This window comes from Megascapheus bottae, chromosome 12 (genome assembly GCF_031878675.1).
Source record: "Megascapheus bottae isolate mThoBot1 chromosome 12, mThoBot2.hap1, whole genome shotgun sequence".
Taxonomy (NCBI): domain Eukaryota; kingdom Metazoa; phylum Chordata; class Mammalia; order Rodentia; family Geomyidae; genus Megascapheus; species Megascapheus bottae.
Genome location: NC_143520.1, coordinates 4,640,144 through 4,664,702, shown reverse-complemented (window position 1 = coordinate 4,664,702; position 24,559 = coordinate 4,640,144). Strand labels below are relative to the sequence as shown.

Below are 24,559 nucleotides of genomic sequence, written 5' to 3'. Positions count from 1 at the left end.
AAGCTGGAAGTGGTGCTGTGGCTCAAGTAGTAGAGCACTAGCCTCGAGAAAGACCAAGGACAGTGTTCAAGGCCCTGAGTTCAAGACCCAGCAGGACTAGCCAAAAAAAAAAAAAAAAGAAAAAGAAATAGGGGCAAGAGAAATAAAAAGAAGAGTTTCAAATCTGACAGAACTCGAAGTTATAGAGTCAGAAAGACAAAAATGAGTCTTTCCATACTCATAATCTTATATAAAATATTCTACAGACTCTTAAAAAAAAAAAGACAAAGCTGATGGAGGCTGACATAAAAACAACATTTAAAAAACTGGGAAGTGACAGGGGGGCAGTGGCCCACGCCTGTAATCCTAGCTACTCAGGCTGAGATCTGAGGATCTCGGTTCAAAGCCACCCTGGGGCACTAAAGACTGTGAGAACTTTTTTGTTGTTGTTGCCAGTCCTGGGGCTTGTACTCAGGACCTGAGCACTGTCCTCAGGCTTTCTTAAGGCTAACACTTTGCCACTTGAGCCACAACACCACTTCTGGCTTTTTTTCTATGTATGTGGTACCAAGAAATCGAACCCAGGTCTTTGTGCATGCTAGGCAAGCACATGACCACTAGGCCAAACTCACAGCCCCAAGACCATGAGACTCTTATCTCCACTAGAGATAGGGGAAGTGGAGTTCTGGCTCAGGGAGTAGGGCAGTAGCCTTGAGCTAAAGAGCTTAGGGACTGCATCCAGGCCCCAGAGTCCAAGCCCCAAGACCCACAAAAAACAAAAAAAAACAACAACAAAAAAACCCCACAGAACTGGGAAGCATTCTCATATGCTAATAAAAAAAACTCAAGATGGGGCCGGGAGTTTGGCCTAGTGGTAGAGTGCTTGCCTAGCATGCACGAAGACCCCAGTTCAATTCCTCGGTACCATATACATAGAAAAAAAGCCAGAAATGGTGCTAAGGCTCAAGTGGTAGAGCTCTAGCCTTGAGAAAGTCCAAGGACAGTGCTCAGGCCCTGAGCTCAAGCCCACGACTCGCAAAAAAAAAAAAAAAAAACCTCAAGAAAACAATCCCATTTACAATAGCTATCAAAAAAGCCTTAACAATAAATTTAATAATATAGATATATGTAGAAAATATTATGCTAAGAAATAAATTAGACAAGAAAGACAAACATCTCATGACCTCATTGTATGTAGTCTAAAAAAGCTGAACTCACAAAGATAGTTATCAGAAGCTGTGTATAATGGAAAATGATGCACTGGTCATGAGACACAAAATTCTGTTTAGACAACAGTAAGCTCAAGAAATTTACTGTATCTCAGGTAACTATAGCTAGTAATAATATATTACATGACTGAAAATTATTAAGAGTAAATTTTCACTATTTGCACCACAAAAACTATTGTTAAATACATATGCTGAACAATGTACCATATATTAACTCATGTTCATCAAAATATATACCATTACAATTTGCTAATTACAAAAAGTTAGATTGATGTAAGGAAGCATGTTTTAAAACTCAATACTACTCATGGATTTAAAATATTAGAACCAGTCAATGAAAACAAATGTGTAAAAATCATTACGTGCTGTATAGCTCTGTGGTTCAAAGTGGTAGAGTGCCAGCCTAGTGCAAAAAAGACAGTGCACAATCCCTGAGTTCAAGCCCTACAACCAAGCAAAAGGAAAAAAAAAAGAAGAAAAAGAAATATTACGTGATATCACTTCTCAAGATAGAAGAACTCCATAAAAAACTCTTAAATTATTTCTTTTTTTAATTAAAATTTCATTGTAAAGGTGACTTAGAGGGGTTATACGTACTTAAGTAATGAGTACATTTCTTTTTGAATAGTGTTACCCCTCTCTCATTTTCTTCCAATTTCTCCCCTCCCCATTCCTCCAAGTTCAAATTATTTCTTAATAACCTATATTTTCACAGAAATACATTTTGAGTAAAATTATCAATCACATTGGAAGTGAGGAGACATAATAAGTTAATGATTATTATTTACATAAAAACATAATATAAAATACTATATACAAAATGACACTTACCTTCCTCTAACTATATTTTCTTGAAGAAGCTCTTGAATAATAATACTTATATTGGAAATGTTGACTTTGTTGATAAGACCGTTGATTGATTTCTTAAGGGCTTCCCAACTCATTCTCTGGTATGCTAAGCTAAAAAGAAATCAATTTTTTACAGATTAAAATTTTGTCAACATTTTGTCAACAGGAAGCCATAATTAAAGCCATGGAAAGTAAGTCAAGGCTAATGTGTGAATTCCACCTTCAAAACCAAACCAATACCATGAAAAGATGTGTGTTCCTTCTCCAAGGCTTACTTCATATCTGTTTTTCTTTAACTACACTAGAAGAAAACTTCCTGGCAAGTTTTAGAATCTCATTTTTCCTACTTAGCATTTCCACTAGAGAACCTTTTCAACTTTACAAAGCTGCTTTCTCTTTTTAGCACTTTCTTTCATAAATAGCTTCTGATCATTCCAAATATGTTGAAAATATGAAAATTCATTTATCAATTTTGCTTGACTAGTGAAACAGTGGTCTACGGTATTGTAGTCCAGGCACAGAGGTGGGGAACATCTGGTTCATAGATGATATAAAGCCTGAGAAATCATTTAGTAGCTGACTGGGACCCACACATAAGCTTCTCATGAGCTGCCCTAGGCTGTCTGTCTATATGGATGCCTTTGTGCAGCCCTCTAATGATGTAGACTATCTCAATGGGCCTTGGCAAAACAAACAAACAAACAAACAGTTTCTCGATTCAGGTAAAGAAAATTAGAACTGCCACCAATTTCCTTTTATAGATTCATATAATAGTCTGCAACCTATACATATTATCATGTGTAAATGCTCACAGATAAATTAGGTGACTATGAAACGCTCACTAATAAACAGAAGGCATCCCAAATTCTATCCAAATGCACCTCTTGTAAATAAGGCATTTTTTGGAATCCTACTATACCTACTTATCTACATCATATTACTTGTGACTATTCTTTCACAATACATTTTTGAAGTTAAATTGCTACAAGAGAGACAAACTGACCAACAGCCTAAAATAGTTACAATTTTACCTTTTACAACAAAAATCTGCTACCAGTGCAAAGATTCATTTCATATCTAAACTATCAATATCATCTTAGTCTTCTACAAAACATTTGCACTACTTACACTACTGAAAAAGCAAAATAAGAAATCTTCTCAAACTTTTTAGTTCAGGACAAGGAATGCACAGCACACAGTGCTTATAGAGCAAAAAAAAAAAAGGTCTGCAATCAGATGTCTCTATCACTGTGGATTAATGTGTATTCTAAACAGAGAAGGCTAATTACACCACATTGACTTATTTTTCAGTGAGGAATCAATGCTTTGTAAGATAGCATATTAACATGCCTGTTTTTGTCTGTAATCTGTTCCTGCATCATCCTAAGCTTTGCAGGAGGAATGTATGCTCCACCAGTTCGAGTAAGGAGAGGATCCACATCATCTTTTTTCTTCTTTGTAGTAGGTTCATCCTGAGCAGAACTCTGGGTTACTGAAGGTGGTGGGCTTCTCCTTTCAGGAGATGGGGACTTCCGGGACCTTTTCCGATCCATCTCTCTCTCTCTTTCTCTGCGTTTTTCTCGGTCCCTGCTTCTGTAATATAAATTATTTTAGATAAAGATATCATAAAATCATTCACAGAAGGAATATATCACAGACCAGTTTAAGATGGCTAGAACTTCAGAAAGAAAATAAAACTCACACCAAGGCTCAGAGATTTCCAAGATTTAGGTTGGGAGCAAACTGGGAAAGAATACCAAGAAGGGAAAGATAACATTCTGCAATTAACAGAGGAATAATAACTGAAACTGACATAGTTATTAATGTTAGAAGAGTATAACAACTAGAAAACAATAAAGATCCATGCATGATAATAGCTAGAAAGATGAGTTTGAGTGACGACTGAAATTTTGAAAGACCAGAGTCTTTTAATTTTTGTATACCGGAAACTAAGGAGAGTCATTAAAAGTGACATGAAGAACAGTGACATGAAAGCAGTGTTTTAAGAAGGTAAATTGTATAAATAAGAAACCTGAGTTTACATCTAGCAATGGCAAATTTAGGTGCAAGGTTACTATGAAAAATGGTGTTTAGTGTCCACTTTGGCAGCACATATACTAAAATTGGAACGATGTAGAGATGAGCAAAAAAAAACAAAGTAAACAGTTTCTTGGGAGAACTAATATTTTCACTAGAAATCTCAATTGATAATAGTTACCTGAGACAATGTGAAAAGAAAAAAGACTTCTGGCAACAATTACTCTTTCTAATATAAATGCTTATCCTTTCTTAACCTAACCCTTTTCAAACAATAAGGATATTATTTAGTGAGTCCATCAGGAATGTTTTATTACCTTTTCCTAGTAAATAGTTTGTTCACTTAGATATTTTTTTACTTATTGTTTTGGAAACTAAGATCATTCTGTTCATTTTTTACACAAAACATGATTATATAAATGTAACAAATGACTTTCATATTACCATATCACTCTAAAATTGTGCAGACTTTGGTAAAATCTAAAGTATATTTTCAAGAAGGTAAGTTTTAAAATACAGCGATTCTTCCTAGTAAGAGGGAAAACAATTGCCCTATCCAAGCAGCTGTGGAAAAATAGTTTAGATGCCAAAAGATAAGGACATGAGTGACTACTGGCAATGAGCATTGACTGTGCACACTAGGAAACAGTAGAGAATGAGGAGCAAAATGGTCTAAACATTATTGATACTTAGTCATAAAGGCAGATGCTTCAAATTCTACACACTTACTTGCAACTGAGTTATTTATTATGAATATTGAGTATTTTAGTAGTAACTACCACAAGGAACTGACTGACACCAATTACATTCTGAAAACCAGGTGAAACAAAGCTAGTTGGATGATAAAATCATATCCTTAAAAAGATCATGTTTGAACAGACTGAATAGGAGGAAGAATATCAGAAGGATTGTGAAAGGCTAATGAAGAGGGTGCATGAAGGTGAATATAGCCACATGAAAATAGGATAATAAAACTTACTGAAATTATTTGAAGAAAGGAGACTGATGATGTGAAGTTAATCAGGATACATTGTAGAAGTGTGAAAATACTACAATTAAATCCCTCTTGTTCAAGTAATGTATACTAATTCAAAGAATTCTATTCTTTTATATTGCACAAAAATATTCTTAAAGTCTAAATAAACATTTGTTGTCTTCAAATTTTAGCCTTTGTATACAACAGAATACTACACTGCTTGCTTCACAGTATGACTGTATGTTGCAAGTTCTTTATGCTCCTATGCTAGATCAAATATACTGACTACTTAACAATATAGTCAAGGACTGCAAAATAACAAAACAAAAGAAAAACAACCTGTAGCTTTGCGCAGTGGCAGTATTGTAGCCAATGAGGTTTATCGAAGGCACAATTATTGCTAGTAGAAAGACAAACCTCTAAGCAAATATAGAAGCTATCCTTTGAGTGAGGTTTTTAGGGAATTATAAAATGCTGGCTCCTTGTATGTCTGTTTACTAGGAGAAAACAGTGAATAAGCAAGGTTCTCCAAGATTCAGTGAAAAACAAAACAAAATAAAACAAAACAAACCTAAAACTCAGTAGCATTATTATCAATATTGCTCTTCTGTGATGCATGAGAGTAAACTGGAACCCCCTATTCAGTCTGTTCAAACATGATCATTTTAAGGATATGATTTTTACCATCCAACTAGCTTTGTTTCACCTGGTTTTCAGAATGTAAGTGGTGTCAGTCAGTTCCTTGTGGTAGTTACTACTAAAATACTCAATATTCATAATAAGAAATAACTCAGTTGCAAGTAAGTGTGTAGACTTTGAAGCACCTGCCTTTATGACTAAGTATCAATAATGTTTAGACCATTTTGCTCACTCTATATCATACAATATATGTTATGTTTCTTTCATTTAGGAAACAGTCTCAAAACTATGTCTTGTAAGTCAACCTCGTTTGCAATACAATATAGTAACTAAAAGCCTTGGCGCTAGGTCATACAGACTTGGGATTTTCCATGGGTAAGTTAAAAATACAAATAAGTTACTAAACTTCTATAAGCATCAGTTTCTGTAGCTGTAAAACACACATAATACTATCCATTCCTCATATTACTTCAATAAGCAACTAATTCACATGCAGTCTTTAGCAGAAAGCTTGGTACCAACACTGAATTAATGCTAGCTGCTACTCTTTTTGTTGTAAAACAAAAATAAAGAAAATTTAGCCAGGTATCAGTGACTTATCCGGTAATCCAAGCTTCTGAGAGGGCTGATTGATCTGAGGATCATGGTTCTAAATCAACCCAGGCAGGAAAGTCCATGTGACTCTTATCTACAAGTAACCACTAAAAAGCCTAAAGTGGAACTGTGGATCAAGTGGTAGAATGCTAGCCTTGAGCAAAGATACTGAGGGGCAGTATCCAGGCCCTGAGCTCAAGCCCCAGTACCAGCACAAAAAAAAAAAGAAGGAAGAAAGAAAAGGAGGGAGGGCAAGAGGGAGGGAGAAAAAATTAAACAAAGCCTTTTACAATTAAAAACCCAGTATTCACCTTGATTCCATGCTGCCATCATAAGAATGTCCTCTTCTTGAACGCTCATAGTCTGACCTACTGTATTCAGACCTGCTATAATCAAAATAATCTCTCTCCCGGGAGGACCTTTCTTGTTCTGCATATCTAGAATAAAATAAGAAAATAAAGTCGAATATTGAAAACAACTATATTTTAAATATTTAGGGAAGTCATATATTGGTAATGCTAAAAGAACCTTTGTGAACATTTTTGTAGCCAACAGTTCATTTTGTGAATATCTCTATTCATATACCAAAGCAACTCCCAGAATGCACTTAACCTAATTTGTTCATCATGATTCATATTAATCTTAGTGGGACAAATATATCAGAAGAAAAAAAAAGGCTACCCTATAGATAACTCCTTTTGCTTAGCTGGCTCAATTTATCAAAGCACTGGACAAATGAGACTTAGTCTCTATAAGTAGCAGCTATACTCCAAGAGTACACATTCATTTGCCTTTTTTTTTTGAAGGGAAAGTGAAAAGGAAAGCAGAACTGGTCCTTAAACTCAGGCCCTCACACTCTTGCTTGGCTCTTTTACTCATAACTATTGCTCTAACATTTTAGCCAAGCCTCTGGTCCAAGCTTTTTGCAATTAAAAACTGGACTGTAAGAGTCTCCCAGAAAATGTATCATTGGGTAACAGAATGGACTGAAATTACTAGCAACAAGGTTAGATAGCATTACAGATATTTTACCTCAATCTAATGAGATAACTTAAGAGAAATAAAATACTTAATACTGAATAATAGTAACACAACCCATATTTCACATGCAATTAACTTATACATACATGTATACCTACTTGTGTTAAAGGGAGATATTTTGTGAAAGGAAAGAAGGAAGGAAAGGAGGGGAGGGGAGGGCAGGGTAAAGGAAGGGAGGGGAAGGAAGAAGGAAGAAGGAAGAAAGAAAGAATGAATGAAGGGAGGAAGGGAGGGAGGAAGGGAGGAAGGGAGGGAGGGAGGGAGGGACGGAGGGAGGAGGGAGGGAGGGAGGGAGGGAGGAGGGAGGGAGGGAGGGAGGGAGGGAAGGAAGGCAGGCAGGAAGGCAGGCAGGCAGACAGGCAGGCAAAAATAATAAGTAGTCATAAACCAGGGCAAATAATTTGATGTCCATAAGGCAAATACTCTAGTAGACATATGTTTTTTCCACGAAGGTTATTTTTCATGGTTACACTTTACCAGGTAATATAATTATAGTCCTAGAATAAATGTTTGCTATATCATGGTCCCATTTCCAGACCGTTGATCTTAACATAGTTATGATGATATTCAGAAAAATTTTAAACTAAAAAGAGCTATGTTTTATATATATATAATATACATAACATATTTTATATATATATTAGGAACTAGTAAAAATAATATTTCAACATCTACCCATACCTTAGGAGCCAAATAGATTAAACATGTGGTACAAGCTTTAAATACTACTAAAAACATAAAACTACTTACCTGTCTTCTGGAGAGGAGCTCCTCTGATACGAGTCACAGCTTTCCTTTCTGTCATGACCAGAAGAATGCTATCATGGGAAAAGATAGTTCAAAAATTATTTATGTGATAATATATGCTCTCTGTGTAGCAGAGATCGCAGCCACCTTTCCTGTAAGAGCAGCATCCTATTACTTCCTCAAAAGATCTTTCGGACCTTATGTTGCCTTCCTCAGTCTTTGGATCAGACTTTTTGCTTATCCCCTGGGACTGGCTGCTCAATGCTTAGTATCATTCAGGTATCTCATTCAGCCGTTCTATGTTGGGTGCTCAGCCCCAGAGCTACCAAAGAAATGCCTAGCTTTGGCTACCTTGTGGTCACTAGGAATTCTCAATGCCTAAGGGGATTAATTAAGTGTCTTAATTTCAGACTGTCAGTAGTTTGATGAAGATGGCTTTTCTTTGCTTCCCCTAACTGGGATTGTGCTGTTGGTGACTGGAAAGAAGAATGTGGCCAGGTTTGAGAATGCCCTGGATGCAGAACTTCCTGATGTCTCACACATTACAGAAGCCTTTCTCAAAGGATTTTATGCATATTATGGATATGCACTCCTGATCAACTTAGCAGGTAAATCCACTTATAAACAACTCTGGCAAATGTATGAAAGATCCTCCACAAGTTTTGAGGAAAGATAACTCTGACTTGTATGTAAGTTTGTGGGTATGTATGCATATTAATCAATTAAATAAAATAATGAACTAAAAAATTGTTTATGTGAACCAGGTGTGGTGGCTCACACCTGTAATCCTAGCTACTCAGGAGGCTGAGATCTGAGGATTTTGGTTCAAAGCCAGCCTGAGCACTAAAGAGTCTGAGACTCTTATCTCCAATTAATCACTGGAAAGCCAGAAGTGGCACTGTGGCTCAAAGGTTAGGGCAGTAACCTTGAGCTAAAGAGCTCAGGGACAATGCCCAGGCCCAGAGTCCAAGCCCCACAACCTACAAAAAAAAAAAAAAAATTATGCTACAAACAAAAACAAATAACAAATAACAATGAAATCCGTACATCAGAAAATTGGAAGTACTTCAGAAAATTATTTCAAAACTTGTTTCACATTTCAAAAATAATTCACTCACCTAGGCAGATTATAAAATGAAAATTGGGGGGGCATTCTAGATAATGTCTGTAACCCATACCTGTTTTCATTGTAGACCTTCTATTGTGTGTGTGTCTGTGTGTGCATACAAGTGTGTGCTTGAATGTAGGCTCTGAGTGCTGACCTTGAGCTTCTATACACAACATTATTGCTCTACCACTTGAACCACAGCTCCACTTATGGCTTTTTAGTAGTTAACCAGAGATAGAGAGTTTTGTGGACTTTTCTGTATGGGCTGGATTTGAACTGTAATACTCATATCTCAGTCTCCTGAGTAGCTAGGATCACAGGGATGAGGCACTGTCACCTGACTACACCAAATATTTTTTATTCTTAACTGAAAAAAAATAGAAAAGAATAACACTCAAATTTTTTATTCCATTCAGGTAAGATTTTATTCCTATGAACTAAGTTATAAATTCATACAGAAGAACAATTTTAGAGTTTTCCTAGAGAAATCATGTTTGTTTAATTCTCACAACACAGCACTTACCTTGTATTTCCTTAGGTTAAGAAACTCACATTTAATATGGATTACTAAATCTAGATAAAATAAACAGCTAAGAGAATCTAACAGATATATTTATCAAAATTCATGTTTGTTTTCAACAAATATTATTTGAGCATCTGGTATAAGTGGTACTCTGTTAGATGATAAGAATTGAAACATAACTTGTAAGATACAGATCACATGTCAAATCCTCAGAAAAAGAAACAATACACAAGCTGGGTATAGTGGAACGCATCTGTAGTTCCAACTACATGGAAGACCCAGGCAGTAGGACTGCAATATGAAATCTCACTAGGACATCTTGAATAAAAACCTAAAAGCAAAAAGGATTAGAGATGACGTTGCAGCTTCAATGAGGGCACTTGCTTTAATAAAGGTAAAAGCCCTGAATACTGCAAATAAGCAAACAAACAAGAAGCAAGATAAAAAATAAATAGATTCATGAAACCTAATATTTATGAGATATGAGATAAACATGAACCAACTATTACTTTTTTTAGTATACATTAAATAGGTATACCAAGCATTACTTAATAGAGCATACTTAATGTTTAAGCATTACTTAAAATTTCAAGATGCTACAGCTTGCCTTTGTTTTACATTAAATGCAAATATCTTTTTCTTTCCTTTTCTTTCTTTTTTTTCCCCCCCATTACTGGGGCATGAACTCAGGGCCTGACTATGCTTCTTGGGCTTTCCTCTACCACTTGAGCCACAGCACCATTTTGCTTTTTCTATGCATGTGGTACTGAGGAATCAAACCCAGGTCTTTGTGCAAGCTAAGCAAACACACTACCACTAGGCCAAGTTCCCGGACCCACTAAATGCAAATATCTTAAAAGCTGGTTTCTAATATATGCAACAAAGTGTTTAAAGTTTCATTTACTAGTCTTACTAAATGAAAATCAAGTATAACTGTTCAATTTAAACAATATGGGTTCCTGCAAACGTTTCCATCAAGATTCTAAGACAGGGTTTGATGAACAGTCTAGCACTAAAGCAAGTGCCCGGCAAGCTCGAAATCCTAGGGACAATCCCTTGCACCAAAGAAAGAAGGGAGGAGGTGAGGGCATGAATATAGATGAATTCTAAGTCAAATACAGAGCATAAAATCCACCCAATTCATTAATAACATAAATACATTATTATGGATCATTTCACTGTAAGAAATAGTCCTTCCTATGTAGACATTCTGAAGCCTACAAATACAGGAAAATCTTCAGAGATAATGTATTATCATCACACTTAGTTGCCAGTTCTATTTAAGGTGTTTAGTAAGAAAGAGAAGACTATAAAAATGCCCACAATTGCCTGGGCACCAGCAGCTCACACCTGTAAGTCTAGCTACTCAGAAGGCTGAGACCTGAGGACGTAGGTTCAAAACCAGCCTAGGCAACGAAGTCCAGGGGGCTGGCTCCAATTAACCATCGAAAAGCTAGAAATGGAGCTACAGTTCAAATGGCAGAGCACCAAAAAGGGATAGAGTCCCTGAGTTCAATCCCTGTCCACACAGAACAAAAACAAACAGAAAATTGATTTCTACAATTAATCAGAATATCATATGGCATATTCCAGAGACAGAAGAGGAAGAATAAGGAAAGGAGACAGAAGACAATAAAACTGTATTACTTTTTCCCTTCTTAGAGGACAAAGCAATTATTTTGACTACATTAGGAAGAAGTCCTCAATTTTGTGTTAATGATTTTCTAACACATCTCCATAACATCTGTTGTAAAAAGGGGGAGAAATAAAAAATATTGAAGTCACGAAATCAGAATAGTTTTATAAATATGATTCAGTAACAAATGACTGGTAGACACTGTGCTTAGAGGAATCTTGAGCTGGGAACAATCACTGTAGCACACAGTACTAAGAAATAACAGGGGAACTTGAGATTAGCTTCGATAGATGACAGAATTTAAGTTAAAAAAAAAAATCACTTCAAAGAGATTCCCTCCTTGAACACTTGTTTGTTAAACTTGTCATTTAAAATACGATGTAAAAATCAACGTTAATAAATTCTCTAATAAAAAAAAATCACTTCAGAGCACAGTTTAACTACTAAGACTGAATTTCTCTATCTTCCTCCTCATAGAACTGAGATTATAAGTCAATGCAATGGTTAAAAATACTTTATTCTCCAAACTATTCATGAAGCAAAATGGTGATACTATGGAGTCACTTGTCTGTAACAATGCAGAGGAAACAGTATGAGGAGCCCAGTGGAGCAGGGTATTTAAATATAGGGGCTCAGATCATCTAGGAAGCTCAGATCTTCTAGGAAGAAGTCTTCCATAAGAAGAAGATGGGATCAGACGAGGTAGAGAGCCTATGACTAGATAAAGAAGACTCAAGGAAAACACAAGATCTTCAACTGGTGTTTTATGACTTAACAGATGAATCCTCAGATCATCTAGGGAAGATCTTCACCTACAGAATGCCTCTCTCCCATGTAACCAGTGAAGTTAAAAGAAAAGAATAAGGAAGTGGACAGAGTAGAACTGGCCAGTAAGGGGCACACTGGTTGAAGTCACCTGATCTGAGATGAGATGATATCATAGAAGACCTACCAGAAACACAAGAAAAATCCCTCAAATAGGTAGCAGAAAGGTAATTCTGAGAAAAGCTAAACATTTTTCTCTGTAAAATTTATCAGCTGAATGATCTGAATGCTCTCTTCTATCAAAAGCCTGTTTTGAGGGCCGGGAGTTTGGCCTAGTGGTAGAGTGCTTGCCTAGCATGTACAAAGACCTGGGTTCGATTCCTCGGTACCACATACATAGCAAAAAGCCGGAAGTGGTGCTGAGACTCAAGTGGTAGAGTGCTAGCCTTGAGAAAGTCCAAGGACAGTGCTCAGGCCCTGAGCCCAAGCCCAGGACTGGCAAAAAAAAAAAAAAAAAAGCCCGTTTTGAGGTTTCCTTTCTATTCCAATTTCCAGTTCCGAACAAATTTCTGCCTTCTGTGGAACCAGCAATAAATTAGCTATTAAATAACAATGGACCAATGACTACAAGTCTCAAAGAAGCAGAGGGAGCTGCTTATGAGAGAATGACACTCCAACTAATGGGGACACGTGAGCATAGGCTGGATATCTACTTTTCAAGGCCAGTAATGGGTACCAAGACATGTGAAAGGGTATCAATGTATGTGAATTAATGCACCTTCTATCTGGCAAATATCATGTAACCCTTCTATTAATTACAATAAAAATAATAATAAAAAAAGAAAAAAAAATGAATGTTCCCCCCCCAAAAAAGAAGTAGGCCAGATGGTTTCACACCTGAGAGAAAAGATAGAAGCAGAGGCAGTTTTCATGAGCAGTTACAATGCATCAGAATTAATCCTTACTGCACAACGCCAAGGAGTTAGGCGTTTAGTAGTTCTCTTTAAAGAAGAAAGTATAGCAGTACAGAATGAATGGAGAAGAAAGAAGACTGCTGGCATAATTAAAAATATTATTTCCTCTTAACTAGCTCCAAGGCCCAAGAAATGATGCGCTGGTTTATAAATGTGCACAACTAAAAATGTGTGTGCCGTTGGGAGAGATAGGGAATGGGTGACATTAATTAAGATGCACTGAACTCAAATCTAGTTAAAGATAATTTTTTTTTTAATGTGCTTTCTTGCCAGTACCACTCACAAGTAGAATACTTTTGAAACAATGAACACTGTTCTGGTTCCTTGGTACTGTTCTAACCTCACTCCTACAACTGACAGTAGCCTCTCTGTTCCCATTCCCCAGCACTCTTCCCCCACGTATCTATTAGCTCTCCTGACTACAATCAGTCTCTGCTCAAATGGGTCACTTCCTTTCTAATGAGTCAACACTCACATCCCTGTTACAAACTGCACATCTCGGTGTTACTGATCTCCTTACTGTATCGTATTTCTTTTACTATAACTCATCTAGCACTTAATACTCTAACATATAGCTATATTACTTATGTATCAAGTTTATGATTTTTATGTAAATTCTGTAAGAATAAGGACCTTTGTGGCTCACTACTTTGATCAAAGTGCTCAGAAAAGTCACTAAAATACATTAAGAATTGCATATGTATATGCTGAATATATAAATATCTACCAAGTAAAGTACAGCATAGAATAAAGCCCATCTGCGCATATAAAATATGCAGCATGAAATTCATAATGTGAACAGACATGTAGGAACCTGGACTAGTCAAAGGATGGAAATTCCTGCCCTCCAAGTCACAATTAGGAAATGAACTCCGAGAGAATGATGATGGAATTTCCTACACCATTTCTAACTTATTTTCTCTTGCATTTGCTCACTCACATGATTTATGTAGGCATAAATGTGAGCATGTATGTTACCCACATACACATCTTGAATGCTGTCTCATGCCCCTTTGGACATAATTATTCCCACCTGGCCAAGCTTCTACATTAAAATTTAATGGCATTACTACTACGTATGTGCCACCTTTTTGGCTGATTCTAAGGTCCTAATTATATAAGTGCATTGTCACTGAAAGGATAGGTCATTAGTTAACTATTATCTTACATCTTCTGTCATGAATCCTAAACACTTACTTTTTTTTTCATATATTTTTATTGTAATTAATAGAAGGGTTACATGATATTTGCCAGATAGAAGGTGCATTAATTCACATTCATTGATACCCTTTCACATGTCTTGGTCCCCATTTCCCTCCCTCCACCCCAACCCTCATCTTGTTTTCCCCCCTTCCCTATCCAATTTCAAATAACAAAATACAAATATATCCGATATATCAGGTAACAAAGTGAGATACTGTAACAATATGAGATAACCAAGGGACAGCAAAAGAGATGAGAGATAACATAGTACCTTAAGGACAACAATCATTTATTATATGGCTTATGTTTCTATATCCTAGAGATCCTTTCATTTAGCGTCATACTATATGGCCTTATGTATCAAAGTTTTGCTCTATTGCAAATCTCTGCTAGGAGAGCCCAAGGTTTCTACTGATTATGACAAATGAGGGAAACCATTGAGCCTAAGTTCCTTTGAGTCTGATGAGCCATATCTTTATTTCTGGCTTCTTGCTAATTAATTGGAGATAAGAATCTCATAGAATTTTCTCCTTGGGTTAGCTTTGAACTGGGTTCTTAGCCTCAGATCTTAGCATCTTGAGTAGCTAAGATTATAGATGTAAGCATCCAGAACCTAACATGAATAATCAATAAAACATTTTTTATTAAATCCAAGTTTATGTTTGTTTTTTAATAGCATAACACCAATTCTATTGAAAGCACAGGAAAATGCTTTTAAAATTCTCTTCACAGGAGAAGATCTCAGGGGCATCTCATTTGTGTTAGAATTTCATGTCATATTTGTTTTTTTAATATATTTTTATTGTAATTAATAAAAGGGTTACATGATATTTGCCAGATAGAAGGTGCATTAATTCACATACATTGATACCCTTTCACATGTCTTGGTACCCACTACCCTCCCCCCCCCACCACCCACTCCCCATATTGGTTTTCCCCCCTTCCCTATCAAGTTTCAGATAACCAAATACAAATAAATTCAATATATCAGATAACAAAGTGAGATACTGTAACAATATAAGATACCCAAGGGACAGCAAAGGAGATGAGGGATAACATAGTACATTAAGGACAACAATCATTCGTTATATGGCTTTTGTTTCAATATCCTGGAGGTCCTTTCAATTAGCTTCATACTATATGGCCTTAAGTATCAAGGTTTTGCTCTATTGCAGATCTCTGCTAGTAGAGCCCAAGGTTTCTACTGATTATGACAAATGAGGGAAACCACTGAGCCTAAGTCTTTCCATTTCCTAACAAATGGGTCGATGTCATTCTTTCTGACAGCAGCATAGAATTCCATTGTGTACAAATACCACAACTTGTTGATCCACTCATCAACTGAGGGACATCTAGGTTGGTTCCGTATCTTTGCTATGGTGAATAGTGCTACAATGAACATCGTTGTGCTGGTGGATTTAGTATGTTCTTGTTTCTGGATGGTTGGGTAAATGCCAAGTAGTGGAATTGCTGGGTCATAGGGGAGTTCTATGTTTAGCCTTTTGAGGAACTGCCATACTGCTTTCCATAGTGGTTGAATGAGTTTGCACTCCCACCAACAGTCTAAACACTTACTTTTATATGTGCTACACTGCTTTTCATTTTCTGTTGCCAGTTGATCCACTAAACCAACAATTCGTCAAGGTGGTCCACGTAATAAGTACTCAGAGAACTGAATTCCTTCACAGCTCACTTGTTCTGCCTGCAAACATCACCTATAAAATAAAACAAAGAAGATTTTAATACTGAGAAACAATTTGTGAAATATTAATATATTCCTTCCTCACAATGGACAATCACCTTATTTTTATAATTATCAGTTATAACCAATAATTTTTAAATGTTTGCATCAGAACTACAAAACAATGTACATATCAATACTTAGTTCAGCTGTCTGAAAAAAATCCTACAAGAAAAAGAATGAACAGAAAGCTTTATTCTAATGGCTGAAAGGAAGAAAACTTAATTTGAAAAGAGATAATACCTTTCTTGAAAATACTATCAGTGGGAGGGATTTAAACCTACACTATGAAGCCATCTTCTTATTTGTTTAAAAAACGAGAGGGAATAATCAACTAAGAGATACTTTAAGCTGAGTAAAAATATCCAATACTTCTAAAAAAATCTATGAGTAAAATACTATACTTGGAAATGTACAGAGCTAAAGTGAAAGGTAGCTGAGTAAAATCTACTGAAAGCAATAAGCTTCAGATGTAAATATACCTGAGAACTAAGTCCTTCTGAATAAACCTATAAACCTATTCACCTTTATAAAATGTTAAAATATTTTGCTAAATTTTAGTAGGTTCTGCAAAAATTAATTAAGTGTTTATATAGAACTGCCATTCAAGCATTTTACAGGAATTATGTAACCCATTTATCAAAGATAAAATGAATTAAAAAAAATGAAATAAATAAGAGGCAAAGAATATGGAAAAAACACTGCCAGAATAGAAATAACTAAATACAACTAGGAACGGTTCTGGGGCTTTGAACTCAAAGCCTGTGATTACTGGCTTGCTTGGGAGGCTGAGGCTTTACCATTGGAACTACACTTTCATCCCTACTCTTTGCTGGTTATTTTGGAGATGAAGTCTTAGGTGTTTCTGCTCAGGCTGACTTTGAATATTGACTGATCCGCTGATTCTCTGTCCCTTCAGTAGCTATAATCACAGGCACAGAGGGTTAGGGATTTAGCTCAGTGGAAAAGCACCTTTCTAGCAAGCGTAAGGCCTTGAATTTGGTCCTCAGTTCTACAAAAAACAAAAAACAAAACAAAACAAAAAAAAAACCCTCACACACATTAGCCACCAGCACCTGGCTATGAAAAAGGATTTTCAATTGGAGCACTAGAATGTATTAAAAAACTAGATGATTCCTAGCCAGAACAATAAGGCAAGAAGCAAGCATAAAGGGATCCAAATAGAAAAAAAGGCAGTGAAACTTTGACATGATTCTGTATTTAAAGAACCCTATAGACTCCACTACCATCAAGTTACTTAAGTTGATTCAAAACTTTGGCAAAGAAGCAGGGTATAAAATTAACCCTCAAAAAAAAATCAACCACCTTCCTGTATGCTAACAAGAGGAGCAAAGCAGCAGTCAGAAAAGCAATCCCCTTTGCAATAGCCTCAAAGAAAATAAAATACCTAGGAATTAACTTAACTAAGAATGTAAAGGACCTTTATGATTAAAAACTTTAAAAACCTGAAAAAAGAAATTAAAGCAGAACTGAAGAAGTGGAAAAACTGCCCATACTCCTGGATTGGAAAAATTAACATCGTGAAAATGGCAAGTCTGCCAAGGGCTAGCTAAAATTCAATGCAATATATATCAATATCCCAATGTCATTTTTTAAGGAAATAGAGGAAGCAATCCAAAACTTCCTATGCAATAATAAAAGACCCCATATAGCAAAAACAATCTTTAGCATAAAGAACAGCACTGGAGGAATATCAATACCAAACGTTAGACTGTATAACGGAGCTATACAGATTGATACTAGCCTAAGGACCAGAGAAACAGAACTGAAGACACAGAAATCAAGCCACAGACCTATAGCCATCTAACCTCCAATAAGGGATCCAAAGAAATAGCATGGAAGAAAGACAGCCTCTTCCAAAAATGTTGCTGGCAAAATTGGTTAAGCAGCTATAGAAAACTAAAGCTAGATCCCTATATGTCACCCTGCACCAGAATTAACTGCAAATGGATCAAAAACCTTGAGGTAAAAGCAGATGCCCTGAAAACTTTACAAGAAGGAATAGGAGATATACTAGGTCTCCTTGGCACAGGCTGAAACTTTCTTAATAAAGGCCCAGAAACATAAATTAAAGAACGTTTGGACAAATGGGGCTGCATTAAACTGCAGAGTTTATGTATGGCAAAGGACTTAGCTAGCAAGTTAAACAGAAAGCCCAGAGTGGGAGATCTTCACTAGCTTCACTAGCCATATAACAAAGGCCTTATGTCTAAAATACACCTGCAGCTCAAAAAAGTGAATTTCTCAAAAACAAATCCTCAAAAAACAACTATCCGATTAAAAAGTGGGCTAAAGATTTAGAGAAACCTTCTCTGAAGAGGAAATAAAAATGGCCTATAAACACATTAAGAAATACTCAACATCTCTGGCCATAAAAGAAATGTAAATCAAAACAACTCTGAGATTCCACCTCACTCCAGTTAGAATGGCCATGATCAAGATATCTAATAACAGGTGCTGGCGGAAATGTGGCCAGGAGGGATCACTACTACACTGTTGAGGGAGTGCAAACTCGTTCAACCACTATGGAAAGCAGTATGGAGGTTCCTCAAAAGACTAAACATAGAGCTCCCCTATAATCCTGCAATTCCACTCTGGGATTTAATCAAATGTCCAGAAATATGGCATACTAATCTTACTAGCACAACTATGTTCACTGAAGCACTATTTACCATAGCAAAGATATGGAACCAACCCAGATGCCTCTCAGTTGATGATTGGATCAGGAAGATGTGTTATTATACACAATGGAATTTTATGTGGCCATCAGAAAGAATGACTTGGAAAAAATCATATTAAGTAAAGTAAGCCAGACACAAAGGCTCAAGGGTTTCCCTCAATTGTAATAATTAGTACAAACCTGGGACTCTCCTAGCAGAAGATTACAATGTCTCAAAACCTATGTACATAGGTCATATAGGATGAGACTAAACAAAATTAAATCTAGGTTATGGAAACAAGAGGTTTATCTTTGTGATTGTTGTTCTTAACATACTATGTGAAGTTATTTCTTTCCTCTTTTTATTCCATTTATGGTTAATCTCATGAGGTTACAGTATCTGATTTTGTTACCTGGTATATTGTATATACACTTATTTATTTGAAATAGGAAAGGGAAAGGAGAAAAACAAGATGATTGGGAGGGGGCAAGGGTGGGAAATGGGGACAAAAACATGAGAAGGGGTTTCAAGGTTTGAGAAGTAATGTACCCATTACCTGACAAATGTACCTGTAACTGTCTATACTTTATCCCGACAATAAAATAAAATAAAAAAGACTAGATGATCTAATTTCTTCTTTTTAAAGATGGACATGGAACATGGAAAGTCAGGTAAGTCATTCAAGTGTGTAACTAGAAATGTAGAGTAAGAATATGTATTCATTTCACTAGACAACAGACACAAACAGTAAGTCTCAACACCATTAAGTGATACATAGCTGCTGTTACTGGTGGGGATAGACATAAGAAAAACTTATATTAGAATGGTTATCAGATGATGGAACTAGAAAGATAGATAAGATAGATAATATCTTGTATATATCTATCTATATACACATACCTTGTAGATAGATATATATCTTGTATCTATATCTCTAATTGATGCCAAATTCATTCACTTTAAAATGTAAAGTCTCAATTATTCAGAAAATGTTTGTATCCTAAACTGATCCATTCCCTTGAAGTTCCAGATAACAAAGATAATATAATGAAGCAATAGTTTTAAATATAAATGTAACACTCTTAACTTCATAACATTTTTACAATATCAATTTATTATTATTGTAAAGGTTATGTACAGAGGGGTTACAGTTACATAAGTCAGATAAAGAGTATATTTCATATGGGTGCTGGTGGCTCACGCCTGTAATTCTAGCTACTCAGGAGGCTGAGATCTGAGGATCCCGGTTTGAACACAGCAAGAGAAAAGTCCCCACGAGACACTATCTTCAATTAATGACTCAAAAACTGCAAGTGGCACTGTGGCTCAAGTGGTAGAACACAAAAAGGCTCAGGAACAGTGAGTGCCCAGGCCCCACAACCAAACTCCCCCCAATCTCCTTTGTACCAACAGTACATTTCTTTTTGAACAATATCATCCCCTTTCCTAGTTCGCTCCCAGTTTTTCTCTCCTGCCTCACCCACAAGTTATATAATTCATTTCTACAGAGTACCACTGTTGAATCTGTTCATCCTTTACAATATTTAATTAAGTTAATACACCATCTGAAAGTTTCTTTAACCAAATACAGTACAATCAAATAAATCACTTAACTCTATTGTATAAAACGTAGCTTTTTTTTTTTTTTTTTGGCCTGTCCTGGGCTTGAGCTCAAGACCTAAGCACTGTTCTTGGGCTTTCTCAAGGCTAGAGCTCTACCACTTGAGCCTCAGCACCACTTCCAGTTTTTTTTCTATGTATGTGGTACCAAGGAATGGAACCGGGGTCTTCATGCATGCTAGGCAAGCACTCTACCACTAGGCCAAACTCCCGCCAAAACTTAGCATTTTGTTTTGCTACTCATTTCTCTCCTTAAAAGGTTTCTTTTGCTAGCCTATCCACATTTTTCAAAACATAAATTTTCTGCATTATATTTCAAGTTACCTTAATAATTTAATCAACTTATTTTTCTGATTGGTGTTATCTATCTCCTTTTATTTTTCAACCTTTTCCAGCAAATAAGTCTCTGGCAATCAAGTACCATCTTTTATACATATCTCCAAATCTCAGGATATGAGTAACATTGGCAATACTGTAGGTAGACTGTTACTGCAGTTCTAACAACAACCACAAAAAGAAATGCATGGAATATTTATCACTGTTCAGATTTATACAGAATAGGCCTATAGGGAAATTCTGAGTTCAACATACTCATGCTTGACACTTAAGACTAATTGGAAATCCCTGCAAAGAGAGCAATCTGTCTTGAGTTTATAGCTGTCCTGCTCTTCTTAGAATCGCTATGTGAATTTTATGATGAATTATTAAATGTCTTGCCTTATCACAAGTAAGCAACTCAGCAAAATCATACCTGTTTTTCTCAGCAAAGAGGGTATTTTACAATAGGAGATAAAGCCCTGGGAGCACCAATTTAACATGACAAACATTTTTCTGTTTCAGAAAGCATTAGACAACAAAATATTCAATCAATAATATTTCTAAGTACTTCAGACTACTACAAGTTATGAAACACTAATTTGCAAAAATTACATTTAAAAAATTCAGACCATGAGAAAATATCCAACCAATGGCTAAAATGCACTGCTTTCTAGATTACTTCAAGAACAGCACAGTTCTACCACCTTATATATATGTGTGTTTAGTCACTGGAGCATAACACCATACAACTGCTAAAGCAAACAGGAATCAAAGCAATGTTCTTTAGTTTGCACCTGTGCATTGGACCACAGGCCAACCTTGGTAAATTTTAAACGTGAGAATGCTTTCTTTGAGAAAAAATCCTCAGATTGAGAGCTAAGGATCATAGATCAAAGCCAGCCTGGGCAGGAAAGTCTGTGAGATTCTCATCTTCACCACCAGAAAACCCCAAGTGGAGCTGTCACTCAAAGTAGTAAAGTGGTAGAGCACTAGCCTTAAGCAGAAGAGACTGTGGACAGCACCCAGGCCCTGAGTTCAACCCCCATGACCACCTCCCACCCCCCCCCCAAAATCTTGGTTGTCTGAAGAAAATACTATGCAATATTGAAAATAAAAAGTCTTAAATAAACCTAAATATACACTGACAAGATTACTCATACTATTGAAACACGTTTAATTACAAAATATTGACCTACAAAATTCTTACCTAAGTTATTTCTTTTCTCTTTTTTCCCTTTACGATTAATCTCATGTGGTTACTGTATCTGACTTTACCTGGTGTACTGTATATACATTTATTTGTTTCTTTAAAATAGGGAAGGAAAGGGGGAATACAAGATGATTGGGAGGGAATGGGGGGAGGGAGGACAAAAACATAAGAAGGTATCAATGTGCCAGAAGTAATGCATCTTACAACCTAACAAATGTAACTGTAACCTCTCTATACATTACCCTGGCAATAAAATAAAATAAAACAAATTAGCACTGCTAATTTGAGTGAAAGATAGGAGAAAAGTCAGGGCAGGGAGTTTGGCCTAGTGGTAGAGTGCTTGCCTAGCATGCGTAAGTATCGGATACACAGAAAGTGGAAGGGCCCTAGCCTTAAGAAAGCCCAAGGACAGTGCTCAGGCCCTGAGTTCAAGCCCCAAGAGTGGCAAGAGAGGGGGGGAGAGAAATAAGTCTAATTGTTATAGAAGTGTTACAAAATGATACTTCTGGCGGGTGCCAGGGGCTCATGCCTGTAATCCTAGCTACTCAGGAGAATGAGAACTGCGTTTCAAAGCCAGCAGGGACACCAAAGTCCTGGAGACTCTTATTTCCAATTAACCACCAGAAAACCAGAAGTGGCAGAGTGGCTCAAGTGTAGTGTGCTGGCCTTGAGAAAACCCTGGGACTAGCCAAAAAAATAAAATAAAAAAAAAAGCTGCAGTGGAGGTTTGGTTCAGGTGATAAAAGAAAGTGCTAGCCATGACCTCAGACAGAAGAGTAGAACAATTCCCCAAGGAAGCCATCAAAGGATAATATTTAGAACCAAAGAACAGGAATGGAAGCAAAAATAACTTATCAGCTGAGACACAGTGTGTAGTGATCATATGAACCACCTTTCTTAATTTCTAAGTGGTAAGGGGTTCTGGCATCCACGATACATCTCATCACCCACACTTGCACAGATGAGGAACGTCAAGGGTAGATAACCTGGCCCCCAGAACATCCGCTATGCTCTGGATCAAGAGTGGCGTTTAAATTTTAGTGTGCTAGCAGCTTCCCAGCTCCAACACCGTCAAGTCTCTTCTCCTCACAGGGGCTTCCTGCAGTCATGTTTCTCTGGGTTCAAACAACTTTTAATACCAATTGTTTTCAGCTCCTTTTCCACAGGAGGATGATAACGGGCCCTGCCTGCTGCCCTGACAGGCAGAACGGACAGGTCAAGGCACAGATTATTGTAAAAGGTGCTATTAAACCCATCCTCTGAAAAGCCAAGGTGGCTGCGCCGTAAACCCACTTTTCTTTTTTTACCCATCTAGCACCACCTTCCCCGGCATTTTCCTCTTCCCGCCTCCCGGGAAGAGGACTTTTTCTTCAGTGAGATTCAGAACCCTGTCTTAGACCCACACCCACGAACTGTCGCGCTCCTGCCAAGTGGAGGGGGGCTCGGCGGAAGAGGGGACCGCAGCCTGCGTGCAGGGCCGGCGACGGCGCAGGAGCCCGCGCGGGGGCGACGCGTGCGCAGCGCCGAGCGCCGGCGGAGTGAGCGACAGCCCAGGGCGGCTCGCGCACCCCACACGTCAACACCGCTTCTAAACCGGCTCAACGCGGGGCCGGGGAGGCGGACCGGGCGGCCATCGGCGCACGCGGGCGGCGCGCGGCCCCCGCGGGCGCGGGAACGCAGCCTCCCGCCGCGCCTCGCGGAAGCTCGGCCGAGCGCCCGGCTCCCCGCCCGCCCCTGACCGCGGGGCCCCGCCGGGGGCGCAGCCCCTCGCCGCCCCGTGCCGCCTACCGCAGACCACCGCACCCGCGCCTGCTCTGCGCCTCCTCCCCCGCCCGCCCCTCGAGGAAGCCCGCCACCCCAGACTCCGGCCCGCCGCCGGTGCCCACGCCACGGAGTTGGATAATTACCTAAAGCTCAACCGTGCCGCCATGACACCGGATGTACGTCACTTCCCCTTCCCGGTACCGGCACTAAGAAAGGCGGAGCGTGATTAAAAAAAAAAAAACACGTACACTAAATGGACCTTGAGGAATTACACTACGAAGGAGCTGTACCATCGGGTCATCATACCACCTTAGAAGTAAACTAGCTGGCCACAGTCTCCCATCATCCAGACGGCGACAAAGAGAAATGGGCGAGAACTACAAAATCCAGCATCCATCTGCTAGGCGGCAGGAAATGACGACAGCACCAGACTGGTTAGAACGAGAAGGGTAGCCCAGGGTGTGATGGGAAATGTAGTCCCGCTGAGCGATAAGCCTCCTGGAGCCCCTTAAGCCTCCCTCAAAGGAAATTTAGTCATGATATCAGTGGCCAAGAGTATTCTTACTGGCAGAATTTCCTCAAAATAATCCCTTTTTTTTCATCCTGGGTGCTCAGCCCACAACTTTCACACTGAGCAACAATTGTACCATTACGTCTCCCCTAATCTTTCCCTGGAGATTTTGGGGAGAATACATAATCTTTTCAGTCTTTTTGCAAATAGTTTGACTAAAAGCCTATCAAGCATAAGCATGACCAAACCTTATTTTCAATGTTTCAAGACCAAATGAATGGAACACATAAGACCATGAAACCTGTTTTGCAATGATCCTAAAGCACCTATTTTAGCTTAAGGTATCACCTGGCAAGATGTTGCATGGATAAGGAGATAGTTACCTTTCAGAAACAACAGTCTGTCCAGGTTTCG

General features: G+C 37.8%; 1 protein-coding gene and 2 pseudogenes across 2 annotated transcripts in view; 2 read left to right on the top strand and 1 right to left on the bottom strand.

The window, feature by feature from the left end:
- The window catches only part of Cwc22 (CWC22 spliceosome associated protein), a 51,893-nt gene extending 28,022 nt beyond the window's left edge, over nt 1-23,871 (bottom strand). The window contains exons 1-6 of one of the 2 annotated variants that reach the window (XM_090342528.1): nt 23,778-23,871; nt 15,876-16,015; nt 8,095-8,162; nt 6,615-6,740; nt 3,408-3,650; nt 2,040-2,168 (exon numbers count right to left, since the gene is read on the bottom strand). In XM_090342528.1, the coding sequence (XP_090198654.1) occupies nt 2,040-2,168; nt 3,408-3,650; nt 6,615-6,740; nt 8,095-8,162; nt 15,876-15,902 (593 nt within the window). In that variant the 5' untranslated portion in view covers nt 15,903-16,015; nt 23,778-23,871. Of the gene's footprint in view, nt 1-2,039; nt 2,169-3,407; nt 3,651-6,614; nt 6,741-8,094; nt 8,163-15,875; nt 16,016-20,666; nt 20,688-23,777 lie in introns of those variants that run through there. The other variant, XM_090342529.1, reaches the window with a different exon arrangement.
- On the top strand, nt 5,414-5,544 carry LOC150056122 (U4 spliceosomal RNA; annotated as a pseudogene).
- LOC150056121 (solute carrier family 7 member 12 pseudogene) lies at nt 8,174-10,832 on the top strand (annotated as a pseudogene).
- Nucleotides 23,872-24,559: the final 688 nt, after the last annotated feature.